General features: G+C 47.9%; 1 protein-coding gene across 1 annotated transcript; it reads right to left on the bottom strand.

Moving 5' to 3' along the window:
* Window positions 1-940: 940 nt before the first annotated feature.
* ARHGEF33 (Rho guanine nucleotide exchange factor 33) lies at window positions 941-23,382 on the bottom strand. The gene is made up of 15 exons (XM_066545762.1): window positions 23,361-23,382; window positions 20,029-20,078; window positions 14,873-15,037; window positions 13,142-13,263; window positions 12,168-12,310; window positions 11,083-11,142; window positions 10,253-10,468; window positions 9,509-9,638; window positions 8,650-8,782; window positions 7,852-7,935; window positions 7,014-7,097; window positions 6,129-6,277; window positions 5,075-5,233; window positions 2,644-3,405; window positions 941-1,079 (listed from the first exon to the last, which is right to left on the bottom strand). The coding sequence occupies exons 1-15, from the start codon at window positions 23,380-23,382 to the stop codon at window positions 941-943; spliced, it is 2,418 nt and encodes an 805-aa protein (XP_066401859.1).
* Between the last annotated feature and the right edge of the window lie 4,468 nt (window positions 23,383-27,850).

The following is a 27,850-nucleotide window of genomic DNA, read 5'->3' as shown; positions in this document are numbered from 1 at the left end:
ACTTTCCTGCCCTAATGCCTCAATTTTTAGCTGGAAGAACCTTTCCAAAGCTGCACGTGATGTTGCTCGTGAGGGTGTCAGGGCAAAGAGTGAGCAGAGTGTATTCCAGGTGTGTTACAGACCAGGAGCCAGGACACTGTTTGGCACTAACAGTGTCTGCAGTGATCCACACTGGGGATAAGGTGGAGAAGAGTCTCATGTGGCAGGCCCTGGGCCCAACCTGCCTGGAGACATAGGCGATTCTGAGAGCAGAAGCAGTGATTCCTACAGCAGGACACAATTCAGGAAAACAGCATTCACATAAAAGGTGAAATAGGATTTTGGTGAGTGATGGAAGTCCAAAAGAAAGGATGTTGCTGATTAGGCAGTGCAATGCTCAGGTGCTTCAGCTGATGCTTCTAAGACCTTCTCAAACCACCTGGGTAATGCGAGCTGGCCTCCTGGAATGCATCTTTGATGGTGATTTTCTTGGAAAGTAGAGGAAAGAAGGGAATTTTAGACTTCTGGCCAGGATGCCAGGGCTGCAAAGGTAACCTTTCTGTTGTGGTTGAGGCCAGATAAGACCTGCCTTGAGTTTGGAAGAGCAAAGATGTATGGCAAATCAAGCAGTTTGGGGGATGAGGGGGAGGAGAAGATATTAGGGTTCGGCCAAAGCTTTCCAAAACTGAGGGAAGTTCAGTCAGGTAGAGATGAAAGCTAGCAAGTTCCTGTGCTTATTGGACCTGCTGGTTGAGCTCCACTGCAACCCAAAGCCTGGCCCTGCCCTGTGCTAGAAAGAGCAGGATGCATTTGTAAGGCAGTTGTGAGAGTCTCCTCTCCCCCACCCTCCACCCTCTGTGTTAGCCAGGGGGATCCTGGGGCCTTGCTGTCTGTCTCCACCCTCGGGGACCTGGGGAAGCACTGCTGTGCTTTGGCTGTGGCCTGCCTCTCTTGGGGCTGCTTATTTCTTTTTGAAGAGCTTGCGGAAGGAGCTCCGGAACCCCCCCTTGGGCTCGTGCCGCGGGTTGTGGTCGCTGAAGGATGTTTGCTCATTGTCATCCTTCTGGCAGAACCTGGTGTTGTCTTCTGCATGGAGCTCCTAAAAGGGAAAAGACAATTTAACCAGCATTTGCAACCTCACATTCTTGTTCCCTTCTCTCTCTTTCTATTTCTCTGTCTGCGCTAGGAGGGACCTGGTGGGTGAGGAGGTGCTGACGAGGCTGGGAAGCAACACTGGTACCTCTGCAGAGAGCCTGTTCCTGGCTCTAGGGCTGAGGCAGTGACAGAGGAATAGAAGGATAAGCATTGTTAGAGGGAACTGGAGCCTTTCTTGCTAAGCTTTTTGTTTAGGGGAAGCTCATTAGATCCTTTTGCCAGTGAGAGAGCAAGCCAGCATGGGCAGTTGGAAGAACTTCCCACCCTCTCCTTTCTCCCTTAGACCAGGGAGGCATCAGGCTTTGGTGCAGTGATGAAATGTGAAAAACTCTTCTACAGGCTCTGCTGCTGCATGGTTTTATATCTCTGGGGCAAAAGGCTTCATTAGGACACACACCTTGTGGTAAATGTGCTACTAAAAGAGCTGTCCCTCCTTTGGGAGAGTGCCAAGTTCCTCTCAGCAAGACTCTGGACAAGACCCTTTTCTCCAATGCTGCCCACCACTGCCATGGTGATTTCCTTTGCACTGGGGGGAGAACATGTCCTGCAATTCTGGACAAGCTCCACATCTGCACCCTGCTGTGGGCCATAGTTCTGTGCAGGTGAGTGCCAAAGAGCTCATTGTCCCCTTTCTCTGGGGTGCCTGTGTCCCCATGGCTCTTCCCTCTGCCTCATCTCCCCTGTTCAACCTTCTACCACCTCCTTCACTCACTAGGCTTTTTTTCACTTTTCTTTTGAAGTTTCCTTGCTGCCTTTTCAGTCAGGCTGTTGGAAGCTATCTCCCATCATCATCTGCAACTACAGCCTCATATCTAAGCACCTCAGAGCACCCTTGGCCTCTACTTCCTTGGCTGTGACAGCCCAAAGCTGACTCTGAACAGTCACTGCAAGCTACAGAAACATTGCTCCTGCAGGACCTGGTGTCCCTGAAGGGTTACAGTGCTGCTTGCCATGCCCCATCTGAGGGACATAGTTGTGGGCTCTGACTGTTCTCACACAGAGTTTGCATAGGTCTGTACAATCCAGGCAAAAAATACAGGTGAAACAAAACCTATGGACCAGATCCCTGCTGGCGTAAATGGGCTGAGCTTGGCCAAGTCATGCTGGTTTACACTGGCACGACTTATCCAGCACTTACCCAGCACTCCTCACAGCAGATGGAAAGGCACCTGTTTAACTGGGTGCCAACCACAGCACTAATTTTGAACAGCTTTGTGTAAACTTTGTGACCTGCTCAGAACATTCACCTTGAGGGGGGGAAGCTCAGTGACAGTGGAGACACACAAGAGGCTACCTTGTCTCAAAGGTGTTCTAGCTCAGCCAGCTGTGCACCTCAACCCATGCTTGTCTCTGGGGAAGATGTGTGTGAAAACGAGCAGTTGAGGTCTTGGAATGTGTGGGCTTGAAAGCTGTTTTGGCATGTTCTACTCTAACTGTATCTCACATCTTTCTCCTGCTGCTGCTGCACCACCATGTGCCATTTTTTTTTTTTCCTCCTCCTATTTAAGCCTCCTTACTTCCAAAAAGCTCGGTTTTTCACCCGCTCCTCTCTGTGGGGGGAAGTAGCTCCTTTGGGAGCTTCGGGATGAGGCTGAGATCATGTGAGGCTGAACATTCCTGTCCTGCTTCTGCTGCAGACGGCTCCCACTGCTGCTCCGTGTGCTGTAGAGTCTGGTGCTCACGCCCTCTGCGCTGCGCGGCAGCTCCTTCAGGGACCTGCTCAGCTGCTTCCCTTTGCTGTGGAACATCTCACGCTTGTAGGTGCTGCTGCTCACGGGAGTGCAGCTCTTAGGCAGTGGCTGCAAGGCATGGTCTGTCCTCTCCGGTTCTGAGGTGAAGTTCACAGGCCTAAGGAAGCAAATATCCAAGCTGGACTCGGAAGAGGCCGGGGAGCAGTTCTCAAAGAGAGCAAGGTTTTGGAAGGTGTCATCTTCATAGGGGCCTGGCATGGTGAAAACCTCCCCAGGGTAGTCAAACTCTTCGTAGCTTGGTGCAAAGTTCCTGGCATCCTGCAGCAGCTCCACGGAGGTTCTGATGGCTCTCTCGGTGTTCCCCACCGCGTCAGCCGGCGGCGCTTCATACTCCATTTCAGGGATGGATTGCAAGGGGGCTGTCAAGGCCTTGAGTTCCTGCTCTGTCAGCTGAGAGGAGGCAAGGATGTTCTCTGGCCTCTCGTGTTTTCTGCTTTCCATCTCCCAGTCAGGGGGCTTTACAGCCTGGATATTCTCCATCACTGTTGGCTGCGGTTTCTTCATCTGCGGCATCAAATGCCTTAGAAATAAAAAACAAAGCAAAACAAAAAAACAGACAGAAGTGGAATACTAAAGGATGACAGAGACAGCATGATAAATTCCCCCCACCCCTCCACTCCCCCAGCCCTCCTTGTGTTGATTTTATGGCCAAAAGGTACTATCCTGTCTTGGAGAACAGTAACAGGTGTTTCTTATAGAAATGGCCTGGCTGGTTAGGAGGACCAAACTTGGAAAGACAGAACTGCTTATCCAGTAGCTTTGTCTGACTTTTGTATTTTACAGCATGAAATGAATAGAAACTGAGATGAGAAGCCAACTGCTTCATCTCTCTCCTGCTCATCTGCATTTTATATTCTAACTTTTCTTCTTTCTCTGTAATGTAGGAACTGTGCCTCACTTTCCTGTGGTCTGGTTGTCTTTACCCCTTGGGTAAAGTGACTCTGTCCCCAAAATGTGTCAGGAGTACTTGGAGGGCTCCTACCCTCCATGTGTTCCAGCTGAGTCTTCAGCTCAGGATGAATTTGGGGGTGGTGCCAGCTGAGGCTGCCAAGGTGGAGGCCTGGAGCAATCTGTGTGCGAGAGGAGGGAGATTGGCTTGGGCAGTCTGGGGAGAAGGAGGCTAAGGACTGATCTATAACACTGCTAACAGAGGGGGACTGGGAATGATGCAGCCAAACTCTTGTTAGTATCAAATGAGATAAGAAAGAACAATAGCCACAAATTGCTGGCATAAGAATAAAGGTAAGTCTAGAGTGCTTCTCTGATCATCATCTCATTTGGCACCTCTCGGGCTGGAAATGGCCAAAGGGGAACCATATGAGGAGTGGCTGAGGACACTTGGTCTGTTCAGCCTGGAGGAGACTGAGGGGAGACCTCATTGCAGTTTGCAGCTTCCTCATGAGGGACAGCAGAGGGGCAGACATGGATCTCTTCTCTCTGGTGACCAGTGACAGGACCTGAGGGAATGGCTTGGAGTTGTGTCAGGGGAGGTTTAGGTTGGATATTAGGAAAAGTTTCTTCACCCAGGGGGTGGTTGGGCACTGAACAGGCTCCCCAGGGCAGTGGTCACAGCACCAGCCTGACAGAGTTCAAGAGGTGTTTGCACAAAGCTCTCAGGCACACTGTGTGACTCTTGAGGATGGTTCTGTGTAAGGCCATGAGTTGGACTCAATGATTCTTGTCCTTTACAACTCAGAATATTTTGTGATTCTGTGAAGATTTCCAGGTGTTACCAGTAGCCCTGTCTGTCTTAGTCTTGTGTCTTTTGGAACCCATTTTGTACTTGTATCTTGTGATAGCGAATCACATCATTCCATTATGTGCTGTGTGGAAAAGTATTTTTTTTCCCTGCTCTGAGACCTTGGTCCTGTTTCCCAGCTCTTGTAATGTTGACAGTGAATAATGCACAGTGTTATTATGCACACCACTGTCAGGCCTAAACCAATTCATGTCCTTCCTCATGTACTGCCTTAGCAGGCAGCCCTGGCTAGAGCTCTGAAACATCCCCTCCTTGTAAACCACACAGCAGGGGATAGCAGGATGGAGCCAGCGCTCCATCTCTCTTTCCATATACAGGGAGTGGTTTTGGAAATTACAGCCTGTAGCTGCCTGGTGTCACTGGCATGGGGTGGGTGAGGAGAGAATTTTCAGCCTACTTTGAAAGCTGCCCACAAGGACCACAGGCTTACGGGGTGGTTGTGCCGGAGGAAGGTGCTGCTGGGAATGACTGGATGGCCTCTTCAGTGTGGATCCCACTGTCCCGCATTGATGCTGCACTGGGTGTTGGAGAAACCTCCTGGCTTGTGCACTGGGAGGTGAGACCTTTGTACAGCTTCACCAGGGATGACCTGAGGGAGGAGAAATCCATCGTCGGGCTAAGAAATAAGGCAGGGAATGAGCACGAGCATGTAGAATCACAGAAAACAGGACTGGGAGGGACCTTAATATTCCTGTTCACCTCTGCCCACCCCAAGGAAGAGCCTGTTCCACCTATTCTGCTCCAGCCAGCAGGGCATCCTGCTTTTTGTGGTGTTCTTAACACCTCTCCTGATTGCAGTCCCTCCCCAGCAATCTGCTCCAGCCCTTTACCATTCTCCATACTTGGAAGCTTCCCTTGAAATTTGATCTTGTCCTACTCCTCAGGTAAATCATCACAAAGAGCAAAGGCAACCAGATTCTGATTTTTACTAAAAGCCTTGATTTCAGTGAACTGTTCTGAACTGCAACTTGAGAATCTACATTCAGGGTAATTTCTGTCATAGTTCAACTCAAACGGGTTATGGGAGGCTTTTGTTTCTCCTACTTCCTCCCCCAGAAAAATAAAATAACATCATTCTTTTGGAGTCTCAGTCCATAAGGGAAACAGTCCTCACCCTCAGCAGGGGCTGGAGCTGCCAGCACTAAATCCCCATGTGTTTTCCCACTTGGGAGTGACTTTGCCACCAGCTTAAGGAGTCAAATGATTCCATGAAACATGTGGCTGCTTAATTTAGAAGGATTTAGAAGTGATTTTTCTTTTGCTCTCAGAGTTAAGCAGAAGGGCCCACCCCAAATCTGACCTCAGTTTGGAGGGCAAATGCCAATAGTGGTTCTTCTCCAGCATTCAGATGCAAAGGGCTTTGTTTTATTTCAACAGAGCAATGTGCCTGTTGATCTTGCCTGGACCTAAACCCCCTGTTTGCCAGGCTTCCCCCACCCCTCCTTTCCCTGGTGACAGAGAGAATGAGCTGATGTTGTGCTTACTTCTTCAGCTTTTTCCTCTTCTGTATCAGCAGGTCTTCATTGCACTGGAAGAGGAGGCTGTAGTGTGAGATGAAAACGCGGAGGCGCTGCACGCACACCAGCAGCAGGTAATAGTCAGGGTGCTCTTGCTCCGTGAACTTCAGGACATTCTGAGGCACAGAGGAGAGCAGGCTGTTTGGAGGCTGTCCTGACCCTTTCTGGGGAGAAGGCACTATTGGAACCATGGATTAGCGCTCTGGAGTGCTCATGGCAGTGCCCTGGGGGAGCTTTGCTAGGCACCCTGAGTTTCTGAGGGATTTGGATGGGGACTGCCTCCCACTAGCCCAGTGCAAATGCACAAGGAATCACTGTAAATGTAATCACAAGATATGTGCGTGATGCAATGGTTGAGTTTAGCTTAGGGGGAATAAACCAGTGTTTTGATTTTCTAAGGCTTGCTTTCTATATATTTGCCTTGTCTGAAATGTTCCAGTACAATTCAGATAAGCCTTCTGTGAACCAGAACTCCTTTTATCAGCCATCTCTCTGTAGGATAGGTTGTTGGGCCCTAGGAGCCCTCTCAGATGTGTCCCATCCCATCTCTGGCCTCCTGTTTTCCCAGAGAAGCAGACAGCAGAGCCTTTGGCTTCCCAGGGGACAAAAGCTGTTTCTGTCAGGCCAACTGGAGAAACTGGCAAGTATAAGTAAGCCTCATGTGAAAAAGATGAAACTTAACCTATTGTTAGCTGGCTTTCCCTTTAAAAGTTTTGTTGTTTTTTTTTTCTTCAAAGAACCCACTGGGTTTGTCAGGACCCTGTACCTGTACAGGCCCAAATACCAGCTCTGAGTTAAAAGTCATCTGATGTGATTAGAGTTCAAAGCACAGTTTCCATCCTGGGGCCCTACCTGTAGATGAATAAGGTATTCAGGGATTCGCTGGACTATATGAAAGAACAGAATGTAGAGATCAGACTTGATTTCTTCTTCTACCTGAAATAGAGAAAGTGACTTAAGAGTCTTTTCCACCCATAAAACACATCTCCTTCTCGATGGTTCTGTGGTTTAATGAGTAGTTGTGCTGTAAGGAGTTACAACAGTCACAGGGGCACACGAGGCATTTAGGTTGGGAATTATCTACTAGAGACACTCAGCCTAATAAAGAAGGGGGGCACGTTGAAAGTGCACTAGTTAAGTTTCAGTGAAATCCCAAGAAGACACTGTTGCTCAGAATGAAGTTCTTAGTTTAGGCTCAAATTAATCGAACAAAATGAGATTGACTTCTAAATTAAAATATATTGGAAGCAAGCAAATGGGGTTAGGTTACTGCACTTTAAACTACCTTTATATTTAACTTTCTAAGTTTAAACCAAAAATCCAGACCCAAATAGATGAAGCTGAAAGTGAAGACTCTTTTCTCTATAAAGGACTCAATCCCTCTGTTTGGATGAGTCCTCCATTTTCCAGGAGACAGTTCCTGGAGAAGGTCTGGATAGCACCTGCATGGGCAAGCTTTTGGGAGGTTTAATCTGAGACATTGTTTCATGGCACAGCAGAAAAGCTGCTTTGATTTCAGACAGTGAGGAAGGTGTTAAAGCTGCCTTTTGTAGGTGCCAGTCAGCCACGGCAACCTCCAGGAAACAGGACAAGTGGATTGGCAGGAGAGTCCTATCATGGGCAGGCATAACAGGAGAGATCTAGGCTTGCATGTTGCCATTATGTGCTGGGAAGCAGGCAGGAAGTTTACCTCCTTCAGGATCACCACGTGGATCAGAGAGATGCATTCTGGCAGGTCCCTCAGGTAAGCAACGTAGTAGTCCAGAAAATTATTCTTACAAAAGAGAAGAACACACAAACTTAATTGAGATTTTTGGTCACAGAGCCAACCAAACTGTTAATTCCCCACCATCACTGCTGGAAGGTCACCAATGCAGCAGAGCTGCTGTTTCATTCCTTCAGGGCTTGGAACTTGTCAGGAAAGTCTGTTTTACAAAATGTGTTCAGCTGTTGAGCACAGTGTATAAAGCTTTACTGCAGGTGCAGAGGGGTAGAGAGGCTCTTCTTATCTAAGATTCTTAAAATTTATAAAGTATCAGATGAGTTTTTACACATCCCTGCTGCTCACCAGGGCAACAGAAGTGAATGCAAGAAATCATGTGGGCCTGTGCCTGCCCACCTGCTTGTCAGAACTCTGAGCAAGGTGTACTGGGGCGCAGGGGAGCATCAGAACCCCTCTTTTTTCACACCCTCACTGGAAATACAGCCATTCAAGCTGTCAAGGCTCACCTGTGGCTCCTGCAAGCAGGTCTGGGTCTCATGTAGTTTATGGAGCTGTGCTATGGGGCTGCTTGCCCATAGGTGGGTCTGAACAACAGAGGGGCTGCCATGGCCCAGGACTGTGCTCCAAGGGGGTTTCTGAAAGGCCTTGCCCTTCAGACCACAGCTGCACAACACAGCCCCTCTGTTTAAGGTGTCTTGGTCCACCTGCACCTCAATAAAATGTAATGAAACATGACAGAAGATTCTGGAGAGGTCTTTAACATACCTCATCATTTGTCAGCTTCAGGAAGATGTCTCCTAGGATCCCTTGTCGTGGCCAGCTCAGGACTCTCTCCTGGAGAGCGTGCAGTAAATCCACGTGCTGCTGCACCAGGAACCGCAAAGAGTTGGGGAAAAAGCTGATGGGAGACCAAATCAGACTGGTTACACAGAGTAAAACCTCATCCCTAATAAGTGAAATCTGCTGAGGTGGGCATTCCTGAGTGCTCAGCACAGCCTTGCACATGTAATATTGACTGCACTATTATTGCTACAATAGCACAGGTGTTACTGACTCCTGTAGCTGGCGCCCTGGCTGCATTGAGGGATCCTGTTTTGGCTGCTGTGTACACACAAATACCCTCTCCAGCTGGCCATTAATAAAGGGTTTTGAAAGCTCCTTAGGCTTTCCTTGCAATGCATTGAGTAGCTGACCAGAATTAGCAGCACTAAAAAGCCCCAGGCAATGCTGCAGTGGCTGATGATGCAGGACCATGGCCCTGAGCCATCCCACTGAGAGCTTGGAGGAGAGCTCCACAGCTTTCTGTGTTGTCCCATTTGTCAGGCCCTTTCACAAGACAACCCACTGATGCAGAGCTGGTCAAAATGTGCTACTGCTTTTCTGCCACTTCATGTTGATTTCACCCAGAATCAGAAAGAAGATTGTGGACAAGATGCAAGAGACAGGCAGGAATGTCTTTAATGACTGCAAAAACCTCCCAGTGCCTCCAGTTTTCAACTAGAAATAAACTAAGTGTTCAAAGATTTCTGTGTGGATGTAAGAAAAGTTTATAAGGTGATAATGCAGAAGTAATATTGACTGAAGCAAACTCTCCAAAAGACAGAGAGCACATTACATCAAATACCTTCTCTCTTTGGTGCTTCTTTTCACATCTGGCCCTTGCAGTGTGGCCTTGATCTTCAGGATGAGGGAAAGGTTGATGACATACTTCCTTTCTGACTCCAGCAGCTCCAAGGCGATGTTCTGCCTTTTAGCTTCCAGAAGATAAGGGTTAAGTTTAAAAATAAGAAAATACTGACCTCAAGGACAGCTGCATGTTAGACTGGTGAGGGGATCATGAAAGGAGAAACTTGTTTAAAAATTATATCAATGCCTCATCTTTTTCTGTCTTCTTTACTGAAAATGTAAAACTTCACCCTGATGCTACAGCATGCCCCAGTCATGACCAGTGCCTCAGTTTGCTAAGAAAGCTCCAAAGCAGATGTATTTCCCCGTATGAATATAAAATTTTTCTAAGAATAACAAAACAAGCAATCAAAGGCAAAACAACTCATATTAGGGTTTCCCATCCTGAAGAAACCCTGCAAAATAAGCAGTTGTATTTTTCACCCACTTAAGCACCTACTCTGCTGCAATCCCATCAGTACTCTGAACCTGACAAGTCTTGGAAAGAAGGGCTGTCCTGGGTACAGAGTAGTTCTGTCAGTCACACAGCCCAACAGATACTCCAGAGGTCTTGGAGTGTGAGACCCTGAGAGATTACCCCCAGCAACAGAAACTGGCCTGTGTGTCTCCCTTCATGGATGCTGGTCACCAGCCAGCTCACACCAGCTTTGAGCCTCCCTAGCCAGAGTTTTCTACTCCTTACCAGCCAAAGAGGGTTCACATATTATGTTGTCTGCTGAGCTGTATCTGCTTTGGCCCATATCTTTCCCTCTCTCTGGTTGCTCTTTGGAAATGTATTCATCTCCCCAGTCCTTGGTGTCCTTGGGCTGCTTCCATACTGTTGATGGCAGATGCATTTTCGACTGTCCCTCTGTTGCCAGGGAAGGCTTGAGGCTGTCATCTGTCTCTATGGCTGCTCCTGCAATGACAGACAGCTCTATGGACTCTGACATCTCAGCATCTCTCGGACAGGTTATGCTGCAACAAGCAGCTAAGCTGTGTTCCCATCCACTTGAAGCACTAGAAGGTGAATTTGGAGCATTCTTTGTGCTTCACAAGGGCTGTAGCCTTGTAGAATTAATTAACAAAGGAAGTGCAGTTGGTAAGTTCTTCAGCAGAACAAGGTTTGCACTCTTCCAGCGTTTATTTCCAAGCCAAATAAGGTCGAAAATTAGACAGATGTTAGAGAAGCAGAAACACCTTCTTTTCCCAAGTGGGAAAAGTGGTGCTCTCACTATTCTTTGTCACATCAAGAAGCTTCAATTCTTCCTTTCTGCAAAAGCACATTCTATCTAAGAAAGCAACAGCAGAAAGGCTTTCTCTGCCAAGTCCTTCACAGTAACCACCACAGACACTTCAGGGACACAGGTCTGCCCTCATATCTCAACTGCAAGTAGGAAAGTGGAGGTACAGGGCAGAGTGAAAGACATCCCTGTGAAATGCCTTCTCTGAAAGCATTTCTTCAGAGCAGTAAAGCAAGCAATCTAATTGAATCATTGTCCTGCTGTCTTTTGATGCTTGATATTTTATTACCTGGGCCTGCTATGACTTTCACACCTCCTTCTCCCATGGGCATGATCCTGGTGTCAGACACTGTTGAAGAACAAAGGGAACTTCAGCAACAGAAGGCAACTGTAGAGCTTGCTTCTTCCTGCCAAGCCCTGTCAGTAGGGTAAAATCCTCCAGTCTTTCAGTTTTGCTATGAAAACACCCCTGTTGGACTCTCCTGTAAGGAGGATCTTTTCTGCTGGGCTCTTGTCGCAGGTCTGTGTTTCAGTAGTCCCTGCAGAGAGATAATGTGGGGTCCCTGCTGTGCTCAGTGCTGTGTGACTGCAGAGGAATGTGAGCAGTCTTGGCTGCTCCTGGCATGTAGGTGCAGGTTGGTAGACAGTACTCCACCAGAACAAAGAGGATGGAGACCTGACACAGAGACAGGGCTGATATTTTGAGTAGAAAGGAACTTACTGAAGAGGAATGAGACTGGAAAGAAAGGAGCAGTGGGAGAAGTGGGTGAGAAAGGTGGTTGTGTAGGAGGGGTGTGAGGGAGAGGGCTGACATGCCACCTCAGAGCATAGGGCAGAGAAGGGCCACAACTGTTAGGAGGTTCTGAGCAAAAGAGAGTAGAAAACAGCACATGGTTTTCATCTAATCTCTGCCTTTGCTGACATTTTAAATGAATATGTTTTTATTATCTTCCTATCTGAACAGCAAGAGAGTGACCCAGCTTAGACCTCCAGACTTAATTATTATATAATGAAAGGCTCTGATCCATCTCCTTTTCTTTGATTCCAACTTCCAAGTGTTTGGCAGTTGACAGTGTTTTCTTCATCAAAGTGTGATCCTCCTTCCTGTGCCCTGCTCCCTCACACAGAAACAAAACCAGGATTTTTATCAAGAGCCCCCATTTGGTTCTGTATCAGTGCCACTGGCACTACAGGAATGAAGATCCAGCCTGTATCCCTCTCCTTGGAGGAGGCAAGAAATGGCTGTTGAGGCAGTGTTTGCAAAGCAAATACTTCCTGAACCCAGGTTACCCCAGTGATCTTTTTCTGTTTTTTTGTTTTTTTTTTTTTTTTTTTCCTGAGGAAGGCACTGCATTTGCCTATTCTGTTTCCTACCTTTTTCATAAGTCATGTTGTGTAAAAGACTTGTAAAATCTTCATTGATCAGCACAGGTTCTGGGAGGTTGATGGAACGAAACGGGCTGCCCTGGAGAGGTGTTGGCACTGTCTGTGACCCATGGTCATCCTTCTGTGCTCTCCTGTACAAACACAAAGAATGAGGTGCTTGGAAAGTCTGAATGCTACAGGTAAAGCTCCTACACTACATTTGTGGCCTACACTGTCAGAAATAGGACAACTCTAGCAGAGACCAGGAAAGGAGCTGGCTTTGATGGAATTGGCAGTTCATGAACAATGTTCTGGAAATAACTTCCACTGGCTACAGGAGAAGGTTATTTCAGATCTATTATTTTGCAGAGCATATTTCATCTAATTAAATAGCTTAATTAGCTGAGGGGCTAGCCTAGATTTGCAAAGTGTTTGCATCAAGGCAGCTGTATAGACTCATGATCAAAACTCTCTTTTCAGAAGGGGGCTAATTAGGACCAAGCTGGACAAGTGTCTGCTTCATCACAGCATCAGTGTGAGAACATTCTCTGACTGCTCAGAGGTGAAAAGGCTGGTGACAGGAAAGCAGGGCAGGACTGCACCATCAGGAGCCCATTGAGTCCTGCAAGCTTGGAAGGGGAAATTGCAGTGCTGTTGTCTGAATGGTGGAGGCTTCTGACTTTCAACAGCCCCAGCATGTCTTTAGTGGGTCCCTGTTCCACCAGGCCCTGGTTCTCCAAGGAGCTGCCGGGAGCTGTTTTGCTGTTGGAATCACAGTGAGGTGTTAGCATTTTTCTTTTGTCTTTGCTCTGTGAGGTATGTGTCTAGGAGTCTGGGATGAACTGTAGCATTTCTGGTCATAAACAGGGTTGATACACACATCCAGCCAGGAAAAAAATTAAGAAATTATGCTATACAGAAAGGAACAAAATGGACACCACTGCTAATTAGCGTTTTCAGGACCCTGGAGTTTGGGTCCTTACTTAGCTTTCATTTTCCGTGATTCCCGCCGCTTCTCTTGCTGCAGCTGCTCAATTTTCTGTTGCATTTCCTCCTGCTTGGCACTGATTTCTTCAATCATTGACTTTGCATCGCTGAGCTCCTCCTGAGAAACAGGCAAAAGCACAGCATTCCCAGGATGCCCATCAGCCCTACGTGGCACAGCTCTGAGTGCTGGCTGGTGTGCACAGAAGGTGCTGCAGGGTGCTCTGGGGAGTGGCTCTGTGATTAGACACTGTTCCTTTGCAAGGCCAGCATGTGTGACACATGCTGTGCACAACATGGCACAGTGTGGCGATCCTTAATTCTACAGGCCACTCACCCAAGCCAGTGTGGTGCCACATGATCAAGGCACTGGTGGGAGATGAGACTCATCCACCACCAGCTGAAAGCACTGGGAAGACTCCTGCCCTTAATGGCATTTGGAGGTGGGCCTTAGGGAGCACATTTCCCTCTGCAGTTTTGCAGCATGTGTATTCACACGTTGCACCTGCTTCAGATCCCAGTGTGAGCACTCACATGTATAAGCTTTTGCCTATCAGGCCATGGATCTGCCCTTTTAGCCTGGTTTTCTAAGGAAATGAGGCCCTCCATATCCTCCCTGTCCATCCTCCCTCAAGCAGTTTCAGCCAAGCCTTACTCAGACGTAGAGCTCTGATGCATGAAGTTCCTGCAGGTTCCATGAACGTGAGCAGCAGGATTGAGGAAAAATACTCAAGAGTTTCATGTAAATCAAAGGATTTCCCCCAAGTAAGGAGGTGACTTCACTGGGATCTCAGTGTTTGAATAGCCAACATGGGCATAAGGCAGAGGGAGAGCAGCCTTTGCCCCTCCTGTTGCTTGCATAATTCTTTGTATCTGCATTTTAAATCCCCTTTTCTCCCCATTATGACAATGTCCTGGGTAGCCCTGTGTCTGGTTGCTCTGAAACCTCTCCCATATGCCCTTGCCCTTTTTGTTGTCTTCCTTGCTCATCTGGCACTGAGGGCTCCTTTTGCCTGGTGCCATCTGTCTCCTTGTCACAGGGTTAGTAATGGGCCTTTTCAGTAGGCAGCCCTCTTTACCTTCACAAAATTTTATTGACTCAGCAAACCCCCCTGGGAAAATTTGCAATAAAAACTATAAAAGAGTTCCTCTGCCTGCCTCGCCATCCAGTTTCTGCATGGAGACGCTGGTCTAAAGTGTACATCAAGCCTTCTTGCTAGGCTGTCTCTCCAGCCCTTTGTCTTTATCCTCTTGGGCCAGATCAAACCAGGCTGTACTTCCTCCCAGCCATGTGGAAATGCGACTTCAAAAGGCTTTAGGGTTTTGTGTTAATTTGCTGCTCCCCAGTGGCTTTGGTTCCTGCAGGAAATGCAGAAGACCTGACCCAGGGAGAGGTGTGGGACAGTAGCCCAGCAGTAGCCTGTGAGCAGGCCATAAACCCATGGCATGTGCAGCCCAGAGCAAGGACTGCTTTGTGCCCAGCTAAATCTTAGCACTGCCTCATGGCTAGTCAAGAAGGCTAAATAGGCCAGAGTGTGGGATACTTGTGAGTTGGAGCAGTGAGGGGAGACCCAAAGCCAAAGGAAGTACCCCAGGTGTATCCTAAACAATTGCTCACTTATTTTCTTTGCAAACAGGGAGCACTGATGGAGCAGGGGCAGGGGAATGCTTCCCTCTGCCAGCCAAACTCATGTGGAATGCATGCAGTTCCCCACAGGTCACACTCCTACCTTGAACGTGTTGAGGGAATTCTTCATCTCAGCCACCTTCTCTTCCATGGCACAGCGGCAGCTCTTGACCTTCTCTTCCAGGGCATACTCTCCATGCTGGATGCGTGACAGCTCCTGCATTGCTTCTGTGAAACCTGCCTTCAGCTCAGAGGCCAATGCCTGCAACTACAGCAACCACAAACAGCTGGGTTCAGTCCCTCCTCCCAGGCTCAGGTGTTTGTGTCCCCGAGAGTCACAAAGGCTGGGTGTAACCCATCCTGTAAGGTGCTGTCCTCTTTCTCCTCCTCCTTTCATGGCTGGGAAACATGGGGAGAGGTTTGGCCCCTGCTGCAGCCTCAGTACAGAGTAGGAGGTGTTTGTCTTGGGCAATCAATGTGCCCTTTTTTCAGAACTTGTTTTAAAAACTTTTTTGAGTTTTTCCAGGCTCCCTGGCAGTTTGCAGCCTGTCAGCCTGTAGTAGGAGAGGACAGCCTGAAACATGCCAAGAAGGTTTGCAATAACAGCAGCCAGATTATTAATCTCCAAAGCAGCTGAGCAATCAAGAACGTGTCTGGTTTTGAGCAAGTCCTCCTCCCACATGTGCTTGTGGGGCTGGTACTCTCCCCACACAGGTCTAAACCCTCGCTCTCCAAGGGCTGTGGAGAAGCTCTGTCCTTTGCCACAGGCCCTTTCCATGGAAGGAGGCAGCTCTAACTTGTGCTGGGGGGGGAACAGGAGGTTTTCCCCTGGCATACAGTGACACTGTGCCCACTCTCTCTGTTTTCTGTCCCTAGAGGCCCTGGTGCTCACCACCTAAGCTGGAGGCAGCCAGTGATAGCTGGGTGAAGCAGGAGATGGACTGGGGCAAGCCAGGCTGGCAGAGCAAGCAGACAAGGCAGGTGTGGAGGTGGGCAGTGAGGGGGATCAGCAGCTGGCACAGAGCTAAGCAGGGAATTCCCTCTTGGGAGCAGCTCGGGCTGGTGAGCCTGACTCTGCCCCAGTGCTGTGAGCGAGGCTCGTGCTGCCTGCACAAAGCCCACAGTGAGGTCGCGGCCCAAGGCGCTTCGGCACAGAGGTTTTTACCTTTACAACAGAAATGCGGCCTAACATCTGGTTATAAACTGAGTCCAAAACGGGAGCACTGCTGGTAAGCGGAGAGCCACCCCGGGAACTCAGGCGCTTGAGTCCTGCAAATGGAGCAGAGATGGCTTCCGATACCTCGGGGCAATGGCACGCACCAGCCTCCTCTGGTCAAGGCTGGCAGTGTCTTTCCAGAGGATGTCTGCCTGCCATCCCCAGCACTCACCCCACAGCCCCCACTCTGAGCTGCCTGGACACACATTTCCGGAGTGCCTGGGTAGGAGGAGCAGGACTGACAGGAACCACAGGCACTGGGACAGTGCAGAGGGGAGCAGGAGGCTGAGGACATCTTCCTCCATCAGGATGAAGCCCTGAGTCCCCAAGCCAGCTGGAGTTCCAGACTCCTTGGATGAACACTTTCCCCCACCCCTCCTGGCCACAGTGTCATCCTGTGACCTGTGAATGTAGCCTGAAGGGTTAGAGGGGCTGCTTAGGGCAGACAATGACCACACTGCTTCTGATATCTCAGCCCAGATGGTCATGGCATCATCAGACATCCTAACGTTTGTGCCTGGAGAAGGGGGAGGGAGGGTTATAAAGTACTGTGACTGTGCAAAATGTTAATATTCCCATCCTTGCTCGCAGGTGCTTGACAGACTTTCCCCCCTGAGCTGACATGGCCAAGGCACAGTCTGTCTGCCAGCCTGCATCAGGGCTGGGCATCACACACTGCCCTCCAAGTGATAAGGGTTCATTTGCAAGATCTGTCCCTTCCAACTGGAATATCTATTCCATTCTAACCTATGCTATCCATTTTAGAGATCTGCTTCAGGATGGAGATATCACAGCCCCAAGTCTTGCTAGCAGTGGAGCAGTCCTGGAGCTGGCCCTGGAGATAACATGGTCTGGGGAGAATAGCTGAGAATGAAATGGTTCTGCCCACAAGCCTGGTCATCTCCTTCTCAGATGCTTCCAGAAAGGGGGTAAACTACTCAGATCCTTTGAAGGGTATAGGGATGGGAATCATTGCTGATCTTGAGGTTTCAGAGTAAGAAAAGCTGCAAAGCATCAGCAAAAGTGGACCACTGCAGAAAGTTTGCTGTCCATGAGCAGGTCAGGGTTAGCATAGAGGGGAAATACATTCTTGTTGCATTGGATGCAGAGTTGATCCAAAATCAAGTGAAGTGGTACAGGAACAGCACATTATCTTTAAACTCTTGCCAAGCATGGTGTAGCTATGGATTTTAGTTTGAGCTCATTTCTAAAAGCAAGCTGTAGAAAACCATCCTTTAAATCCCATAAGCTGTTAAAACAGATGGAAGCCATTGAGGTATCAGGCCCTGCCCATGTCTTGGCCAAGTGACAGGGCTCTGTCTCCACAGGGATGGCCTATGCCTACAGGACCAGAGAGGTACTTCACAGGTTTGTGACCCTCTGGAAAGTCAAGCCAACTCTGTGTTTCTAAAGTTTCTAAGTGCAACACATACCAAAAAAGACAGATTGTGTAATACAGCAACAATTAAACCGTAATGTGTTGCCCTGGCTCACTTATTCATGGGACTAAAGATGAAATTTAACATTTAAGTTGTGGAATTTAAGAAAAAATAACTTAAATTGAACTAATGCCTAGAGGATAAATGAATCTGCACAGTCACAGGGAGTCCTTCAAACCTGTCCAACAACTGTTCAAAAAAAGCATTTAGGCATCTAAATAGTTTAGTACCAGGTACAGATTTCAGCACCCATCTAGCTTTGGACTGTGGCCCTCAAACCTGACAAAGCAGAGCAGTGAGGCATCCAGTGCCATGTGTCTGTAGGTATGTCTTTCTTGGGCCCCATGCCTCCTATTTCACCTGCTGCCCTGATGTTTTTCAGCTCTGTGTGGAAAAATCATGCTGTTCACAAAGGGTGCACAGGACTGATGCTGCTTCCTGGAGCCAAGGAAGCAAAACTGCAGAGTCTCCCCCCTCTCTCTTGGTGGGTGCCAGCAATTTGAGACATTAGTAAAAGATAACAACAGTCCTTGCAGCCTAAAGATTTGTTCAGGCTTTGAGGCAGCCCAGGGAGGCTGGTTCTGCACAGCAGATGGGGATGGTTTATGGAAGGAAGGATGGAAAGAGGGCAGCAGAGCCTTGGTGAGCTGGGTCACTATCCTGGCTGCCACTGAAAGGATAAGAAGGAGCCCTGCCTTCTCTGAGTAGCTGTGTCCCCACAGGTTCCCCCAGCACTGGCCAGGCTGTCCAGGGCCCTGTCTCCACAGGGATGGCCATTTGCATCTGCACCCGTGGCAGCTGCCTCAGTCCTACACTAGAACAGGACCTTTTGTCTGGGACCTTGAGCTGGAGCCTGTCAAACGCAGTAGAAAACAGGCTCATGATAAAGAAATACTGCATAGAACAATTCTGCTATTATAAATATATCCTTGAAAAGAGCAGAACCTTCTGTGGCCATGAAGGAGTACTGTCTGTGGTGCTTCCCCAGCTTATCTACTGTCCATCACTGCACATCTTTTGGGGCTGCTCTGAAGAAGTAAATAGACACTGTGTCTCTCAAAGGAGGGCTGCCTGAGGACACTGCTTGAAACCAATCTGGCACAAAGTCCAGTGTTTGACACAAGCCCTGGATCTGATTTCTCTGAGTTGCATGATGCATGCTTTTACCAGGAAACAACTAATTTTTAGAACAGCTACTAACTCCTGTGCTTAAGGGCAGCACTCCTACAGCCAAGCATTAGGAAGGCTTGCAGTGCCTCACAGCAGGAAAGCAGCAGAGCTGCAGTCATTTACAGTGGTAAAGAAGCTGGTCCTAGGAGTATATCCAGCATATATATTCCTAGGCAAGGATGGTAGGCATACAGTCAGAGCAGCAGAGAAAGTACAGAAGAGAAGGATGACTTAAAGGGAGCTGCAAGTACCCATTAGCCCTTGTTCCACATCTCTGCAGTCCCTTTTGGTAACTGCATCATCCACAGGGCCTTTGCTGAAGCAGAAGGGAGGAGCCAGCTGGTGACTGACATGTAAGGACTCATGAAGGTACCCATGTGTGAGCTGGAAAACAACATGTGTGCTTGGTGTTTCCAGCACACAGTCCATGTGCACGCTGGATGCACTGTGCTGGACCCCTGGAGCTGTCTGGATGGGAAAAGAGGATGAGATGACAGAAGTGCTGGGTAGGTCATGGAAAGCAGTGCCTTCTCCACTTGCCATGGTGCACTTGCAAGCAATTATGGACATTAGTGTTGCAATGGTGACAAGGGAGGTCTCAAATAGTCTGGATTTCCACTTCAGGGGTATGTTTCCTCTCTCAGATTACAGTTCCATATTGAACCAGACCAGGGATTAAAGTGCTTAAAACTCTGTCACATTTCCTGCAGACTGGAAATGAGTAGGAAACATCACTATGGAAAGGCTGAAACTGCATCCTACAGGACAGATATTCCTTGGGCTGTGGTCATAGACAATCTTACTGCATCTGTGGTGTCCAATAGCAGCAAAAATGTTAGCCCAAAGACAAGGCAGAGAGTTCAGGAGGAACTGATCACCAGGGTTTCTAGCTGGGAGGCCAGACAAAGACATGCAGAAAGACTCAACACTCTGGCTGCTCTGGATTAACAGGCAAGAGCACTCCATGGTCTGAGGAGCTGGGAGGCTGCCAGGATAACCCAAAGCCCCACAGAAGGCTTGGTCCCCAGCTGCATAAGACACCCCTGCCCCATGTCAGTCAACAGATCGTTGCTCCTGGGACAGTTCATCAGGTTTGCTGAAAGCTCATCAAAGCTCAGTCATGAAATCTCCCCCAGCCCAGTGAATTGACATTCTCTAGTTGGTGCTAATGATGTCAGTTGCTTAATTAGCTGAGCTCACAAATCACCTGTCTAAATACAACTGGTTGTGAGCAGAGAAATTTTACTGAAAGGTTTTTTAAGATGAGGCCCAAGATGTATGGTATTTATTCATGCAGTGTGCACATTTTGGTTGCCATGTTTCTTGTAAATGCCTACATTTTTCCTTCAACTTAATTTAGCTTTTAACTACTGTTTATATATTAGTAACTCTTTAAACTCTTGGAGTTATTTAGGGCATTTTGCTCATCTTTACCTGGGAAATCTGTGTTGCAGGGGTACTCACAGGCACACTTTCAGTCCCTCCTGTGGGAATAAAGAACTTCAGTCAATTAAAATGACTTATAATGGCTGCTATTAATAACTGGAACAGTTTGAACAGGGTTTGAAGTCCCTCTTGAGGAACAAATCAGTTTTAAAGGACTCAAGTCTCACTTTAGGAGGTCTGAACACCATATTGTTTGTAAAAGAAACTACAATTATAAAATACGAATGACTCACCTAAATTCAGATGTTAAATTCACCTTATTTGCTGTCCTTGTCTGGCCAGAGTTGATCCATGCAAGGAAGTAAGAAAGCCTGTATGTGCAATTAGGACTAAATTGTTCCCTGTGAAGTGTAGTTCTGTGTACCAGCCTTAGGTAACACTTTTTTTGTCCTAAAGCATTACTGATCTGTTCTCTGCTGAAAGAGTCAATTTTGTCCTCTACTATATCTGTACATATTTCTATTACCTCCACAAAAGGCAAAATACCTTATCTGTATATTTTAAGTTTTATCTTGTCAAAATACAATCCAAGCAGTAATGATGTCTTTTCTAACCTCCCAAAATTACACCTTTTCATTGGTTTTGTCCTCCCTGGGGATTTGTGGTATGGTGATCCCAGCTGATCTTAACATTGCAGCTTAACATTGCTGAAACAGACTTAGCTGATGGAGGAGATTATATCTATTTTGCAGAAGTGTTTTGGACACTGCAGAGACATTATCTCTAAGCATTAATCCTAGAATCATGGAATCATTTCAGTTGGAAAGGACCTTTTTAAGGCCATGTAGTCCAAATGTCTTGTGCAGAAACCTTCAGTTGTCCAACAGAAATCACCTCTGGCTGTGCTCCATTTGAGGCAATTGCAGTCCAATGGCCTTGGTGTTATTCCCTCCATCAGGCTCCCTGGCTGGATCTCACTCCCAGAAAACACCATGCTACTCTGTTCCTCATTCCCCTTGGGAATGCCACTTCAGGAGATGGATTTCCTCTTGCCTCCAAGGATTTGCCTCACTCATCTCTGCTGTTAAGTCACAGACACTACCAGTAACCCCATGCCCAACTCCAAGGGAAGCCAAGCTCCTTCTTTCCATGCTGGCTACAGGTGCTTGGTGCTTTTCCAACCTGGGCCTTTAAGACCAGGGAAATGCAGTTCTGCAGAGGCTGGAAAAGTATGCAGGGAGGACTGCACAGTCAGCCAGTGGAAAGTTGAAGCCTGGAAGTCAGAGGTATACAAGGCATAGCTCCATTCTGATTTTCTTTACCCCTGAGGGGGAATGTGGGTTACCAGCAAGGACACCTATGAAATGGCCCTGTTCTGGTCTCTAGGATTTGTCCTGATTCAGAGGAACTTCCCCCATGAATTGCAGAGCAAATTCCCCCATGAATTGCAGAAGGGAGAGGCAGAGAGGCTGTGTGCTCCTCTCTGCCCATGTGCCACTTCCTGCCTGTGCTAGTGGCTCTCTCAGCTGTGGGATTGAGTAGCTGGGTCAGACACTGAGCCTCTGGGGAATATCCTCTCATGCTCCCTCCTAGGGAAAGCAATAAGCAGCAGGCTGACTGGGAGAAGAGACTGTGACTGCAAACTGCCAGCTGTTTGGGGTCAGAACTCATCAGCCAGCCTGCACCAAGTCCCACATTTCAATTTTTAAACTACAGGTTGTTTTCATCTTCAGCTTTGGCCTTTCTGGTTCTTTTTTTCCCAGATTTTCTCTGCAACCACTTGAATTAGGAACTGACCTTTGGCCAGAAGTTTCTCCTGATGCCTGGAGCTGGGGCTGTGTGTACAGTGACTCTCCTGAATCATGGAAACTGAGGCCCATGCAAGGTCTGTTGGGCTCTTGCTGGAGGATAGTAAGGACTGACTCAAAGAGAGCAAGAGGACAAGTTTCTGAATTAATAGTACAACACAAGCCAGGTGCTGGGAGGACAAAGAGAAGCTGTTTTTACAACATGGGTGGGTGTATTGAGTGCAGAGCTCTGTGAAGGACTGGAGGTGTCAGGTGGAAGCATAGCACAGCAAAGAAGAGCCTCCTCAAATTTTCTTTGGGTGTCTTGCAATCTGATACATAACACAGAGGGCCTGAGCCATGTCCTGCAGAGATCTGTAGGGATCTTTCATGTGGATTTGATTGTGCATCAGTCTGTAATGTCCTTGGATTTACTAAAAGTGAGGAACTGCTCCTGAGTGAGACCGGAATTGGAGAGAGGATCACTGCTGCTGTGACTTTACTGCCTCCTTTGCCATGAGCACTCTCTGAATGTACCCAGTCAAAACCCAGATCATTTCTATAAAGTCACTGCAAAGAGCTGAAGCAGAGGAGGCTCCTCACAGTCTCACTGTGGGAAACAAGGGACTTTGTGCATCTCCCAGTTTCTGCAGTGAACATCTGCAGCCCATGAGGGCATAACAATTAATTGGAAAAAATCCCTGAGATAATTTCCTTTTCAGCCTGCTGTAGTGTAAGGGCCTAGGTACATAGACCTAATTTCATCAAATTAGAATAATCTTAATAATAATAGAGAAATTAACTTTTCTGATAACTGTGCCATGCATAGTGGCACCACCAAGCACCTTTTAAGAGGGAAAGAGGTGGTCCAGCCTCTCTCCTGAGCTGACAGCTGTGGACACTCCTAGAGCTGCTCCCCCTGCTCACAGTTCCAAGAGTTCCTCACCATATGGACACAGTGCCTCTGAGGTGGCAAGGCAAAGCACAATGCAAGGGCTTTGGAGTGGAAAGCAAGTACCACATTCCTCTGAAAGAAGTCAGTAACCACTAAAACCCTGGATTTGAGCTTTTCAGACTTTCTAGAATGCAGCCAACCTTAGCAAGGACTGATTGCATGCAAGCAATGTGGCCTGGATACATCTTGGTGCTTGCAAGATTGGGAATGGTGCAGATATTTGTGTTGTGGCACCGATAAGAACAAGAACCCCTCTCTACAAAGTACATGGGGGAGAGAAGCAGATCCTCATCACAGCACCCTCATGTAAAACACAGCTTTGGACAGCCAGAAGTCTCTCTACATCCTAAGGCAGAAATGGGGCACGAGGCAAGAAAAGGAATGACTTCCCACATTGGACATTACATATGCCACAGGAGTATTTCCAGAGAGTAGAGGGAGATGGTTCTAAAATAAATAAAAATGCCAACCCCCAGATATTTCTAAGAACTGAAAGTACTGAACATTTGCCCACAGCTGCCATGGTTGAGAGGTACTCTCAGGGCCTGGCTGGTGGCCAGCAGACAGCTCCTATGAGAGCATGTTTCTCTCTTGCTGCCTTTCATTCTAGCAAGAAGTGAAATAAGAGGATGCTTTACCTTCGTGTTTGTTTGTGTCCATGGCTGCTATGGGGTGTGCGTCCTCGCAGGGACTGCTGTCCTCACTCGGGAGGGCTCTGGCTGGTCACTGGGAACATCCCATAGCTTAGAGCTGCCCACATCTGAGCCCTGGGCTGGGTCAGCTGATCTGAACCCTGAGTGCAGAAAGATGCAGAAAGGGTTTATTGAGCAGAGCTGCTCAAAGTTCAGACAACAGAGAAAGGAGGAGGGATTTGAGAGAGAATGAAGCATCCTAAAGATCTGTTTGGGTTCACAGCGCCTCCACAGAGTGGATGCTGGTACAAACACTTCCCTCCTAGCCCAAAGCCATTTGTGCTTCCATGGAAAGGTGACTAAAAGGTTCTATGAAGTCCCACAGAGACTGTTTTCTCAGCAAGATACTTCCAGTATGAACACAGAATCAAAATATGCTCTAGTTTGAACAGCACATGAACACCTTGCACGGGTGTTCTGCATCCAAGGTCAGCTTTTTGCTAGGCAACCAGTCACCCAAAATCTGCTTGAGACCTGTGTTTGGGCCACAGAAGTACTGCCTTCAGAATGCTGCTGCACAGTTCTGCCAGCACTTTAGGAGGCACTTGTCCTGCTGTACCTGCTCTCTCTGTCCACAGCCTCCCTGACTGAGAGGCACAGGAGTGCTGCAAGGCACCTCGATGTGCAGAGGTGTGGCCTCTGTGGGAACCAGGGACAACAGGGCATGATGCTGTGCCCAAGCCAATCCCATGGTAAAAAAAAACATTCTTTTTTGGTATTCAGTATTCCAGAGAATGACAAGACTGCGAGTTGTTTTTAATGTAGCTAAATCTCTCTAGAAGTTTTGAGGACAAGGTATTTAAGTGTGTGTCTCTGAGCAAAACAGACTTATAAATTCAACTTCACTAGCAAAGTTGTTAAAACTTTGCTCCCAATTTAAATTAGTCAGCACCATAGAAAATTCCTGAGACTGGGCTGTTGAACTAGGACCAGTGTGCTTAATAGAGAACTGTTAAGTTCTGTTAAATTAAAAATTCAGAAACTGTTAGTTTAAAATTCAGAATTGCTTTTGCAATGCTGGGGGAAGAGGAACAAGTTGGAAAGACAAAACAGATATGTAAGAAACATGAATGTCCTCTGTTTTTGCTGAAAACAAAGAAATCAGCATTTTGCTGGAAATCCTCTGCAGAGCTCAAGAGTGAGTCTTTGAAACTGGGACACCGGGGATGCCACCATCCCCTCCTGCTCCAGGCAAACCAGGAGTTTTGCTATCTGACTGCAATGCAAATTAGGTTGACCTTGGTTAAGTGGGTCCAGAAAATCTTATCTATTTTACCAGAGTAACTGTGTGTCCTCTATCTGCAGCCTGCAATTTCCTGAGTTACCCCTTGGTTCTTTGTTATGTTAAATAATTGCATTAACATTGGCTACTTCCAGGATTTAGTTCCACTGCTGTACTTGGTGAATATGTAACATTGCCTTTCTCTCCCTGGTTCTACTGAATTGCTGAATATAAGAAGCAAAACTAACCATCCTTCCTCATCACTGGAACAGAACATGAGCCTTGCCCTGGTTTGCAGTGAAGGTTTGTCCTCTGTTCCCCCAGCTGTGGGCGGGGAAGCTGTTAAGATTGTCCTCACCAGGGACCAGGATTTCAGGGAGCCTGAGCTGGCTGAACAGTGTCTGGCTTGTGCCTAAAGGGTGCAAAAATGGGTTGGAGAATAAGATTGGTACTTGGCCCTAAGACCCTGGATGGGGGCTCCTTGGTCAAACCATGCCTCTGCTGGCAGTGGGCAAGTGCTAAACTCACAACAGAAGGTGAGCAGGAGCCCTTGTATGGCTCTAGTTCAGCTTCCTGCTCAAATCAAGAGTAATGTCAAACTTCCTCAGGACTCAGTCCAGCTCCAGTCTGGATAGTTCCCACACTGGAATCCTCACAGCCTCTCTGGGCCCTCCAGTACCCTGAAGAAGAATATTTTTCCTTACATCCAGTCAGGGTTTCCCTTAGCTGCAGCTTGTACCCAGTGCCTTTCACTTCACCCAGTGCCTTACACTGCACCTCAGGGAAGATTCTGGACTCAATCTTTTCCAGCCCCCTTGAGGCAGTTAAAAGCTGGAGAGGATCCCCCCCTTCATGTTTTTGTCTCAATCCTGAGCAAGTCCCTCCCTGTATACACAGACATGATTCCCTGTGCACATCAGCAGCAAGTGCAAGCCCTCCATGAAGCTCCTTTCCTAAACCACTACCAGGCCTCCACCTGTGGCAAATCCAAGGTTTGTCTGACATGCCAGCCAGCACAGGGTAGTTCCCTCATCAGCAAGGAGATGTTATTGCTCCTCTGCAAGCTCCCCACTGGCCAGGCTCAGTACCCAGTCACAGGGAGCCATTCCCAGGTTGTCTTGGCCTCCCATTCAAGCCCAGGTCCCCTGCCTTAGGGACAAGAAATGGCAAAGACATGCTTGTTTCTTCAGAGCTGAGCACTAAAACTCATTTACACTCCTGCAGTTCTCATCTAGTCAGAATAATATCTCCAGAGCAAAGCCCAGAAAATAATTTGAAGGTGTTAAAGCCACCAGATTCCTCCATCATGGCAAAAAGATGTATTTTCCCCTTTTGTTTCTATCTCCCCTCCAGCATCCAAATCTTCTGGAACCAAAGAACTTCTGCTGTTTGTGATTGCCATGCTGCTGGCCACTGGTGGCCAGCAAAGATCCCTGCCCTGGTGCCTTGCACAAGCAGCTGGCACTGCAGCCCCTCCTGCCCAGCACAGCAGCCAGCCTGTTAATAAGAGCCTGGGCCAGCACCCACTTCCCATCAGATCCCTGAGGGAAACGGGAGGGATGGATGGATGGATGGATGGATGGATGGATGGATGGATGGATGGATGGATGGATGGATGGATGGATGGATGAGGTCCCAGTGAGTTGTGCCCTTGAGGCAGCACAGGAGTGGGGTTCCTGCACAAGCCATGCACAGTGCAGAGAGGGGAGGCAGCTCCTGCAGCCTGAACTGCAACTGTGTGACCGTGCTCCCCCTCCCAGCGCTCCCCCCACATGGAATGGCACAGCTGGGGGAGACAATCAGCTGTGCAGAGGATCACGGATCAAAAGGACTGAGGGATACACCAAGCTTCAGCATGCAAGCAGGCAGGGTTCAGTAAAGCATCCACAGCCTAGCTTGGAGCAGAACTGTTACTGTTCATCTGGCTTCCTGCCTCATTCTGCTTCTGAAATCATGACATGGGTAACAGTGCAGGAATCCATGTGCACTTTCGCTGCTTCAGTTATTAAGCATCCACAGTTTTCCTAAATAAATGCTTGGGATCTTCCTGGTGAGTGTCTCAGTGCTGCTGGCTGATCTTGCTGGCTGTTTTAAATATCCCACTTGGAGAACAACCCCCAGTCCTCTAAAGAGAACAAAAAATCAGTTATTTACTCTCATCACTCTTGCACTTTGTGTCCAACTAACTCTAATGCAGTTGTCATCCAAATAAGTCAATTCAGCATGACACTTCAATTTAGCTTGTAAATGGTGAGAGAAAAAAAAAAAAAGCCTTTTTAACTATTTTAGAAACCTCACTATAAATGCAGCCTAACAAGATTGTCCAGCACACTAAGAAGCTAGATCTCCATTCAGAATCTTAGAAGAAATCAGCTAAAAATAACTGTGGACACTGAAGATGCAAAACACTTTAAATATCATTTTATGTGCTGCACACACAATATAATTAGTTATGGCTCTAGCTTTATCCATAACATGAAAATGGCATCATTAACCCCACTCTTCATCCCAAGCCAAGTACATTTTAAACTTACCCCAGGCTAGTTGAAGATCCTTCAGCACTGCTGGTTGCTAGAGCTGGGAATTAGCACTGTGCAAGAAAGGAGAGAGAGAGAGAGGAGAGCAATGGTGGGTTGACGTTTCCCAGGATGGGACTGTCACATGCTAATCACTGATTTGAAATGCAAGCATAACAAAAACCTTCTAATTATATAATCTTCGGGTCACATCCTCATGTGCCCATGCAAAAACCAGGACTGTGCACTTGGAGGAAGGCGATGCAGAATTTCTGACTTTTTAATTAGCATAGCACAGGGCTGGGGAGGGAGGGAGGGAGGGAGGGAGGGCAAGGAGCCCTGGGAAGTGACAGCAGTGGGGCCATGTGGGGCTGTGCGCTGGCTGCTGGGGCCGTGCTGCTTTGCCAGGCCCAGAGGACCTTAAGGAGCTCCTGTGGCATCCAAAAAAGACAGCCTCCAGTTGGGGACAGGGAAACGGGACCAGCTCCTCCCTGCCTGCTGACACCCTGGCTTTCCTAAGGATGCCAGGGCCAAGAAGGCACAGGGGCCAAGGGCAAGGCTGCCAAAGTAGCCATGGCAGGAGAGCAGCAACACGAACGAGCACTTGAGTATTTTCTGTGTCTTGCTAGATGATGAAAAATTTTCTTTTGAGTAAAAATAAATAAGGGCTTGGAGGGTGGGGAGCAGCAGCCCTCCAC

This window comes from Molothrus aeneus, chromosome 3 (genome assembly GCF_037042795.1).
Source record: "Molothrus aeneus isolate 106 chromosome 3, BPBGC_Maene_1.0, whole genome shotgun sequence".
Lineage (NCBI taxonomy): Eukaryota > Metazoa > Chordata > Aves > Passeriformes > Icteridae > Molothrus > Molothrus aeneus.
The sequence above is the reverse complement of the archived record's forward strand: the minus strand, read 5'-3'. Positions and strand labels throughout refer to the sequence as shown.

Coding starts and splice junctions, on each gene's coding strand:
- ARHGEF33 (XM_066545762.1), bottom strand. CDS start 23,382: ATGGACACAAACAAACACGAAG. Junction 7,098..7,851: donor ACGTGGTGATCCTGAAGGAG/GTAAACTTCCTG, acceptor TCTCTATTTCAG/GTAGAAGAAGAAATCAAGTC. Junction 3,406..5,074: donor TCCTCCGGCACAACCACCCC/GTAAGCCTGTGG, acceptor TTTATTTCTAAG/GCATTTGATGCCGCAGATGA.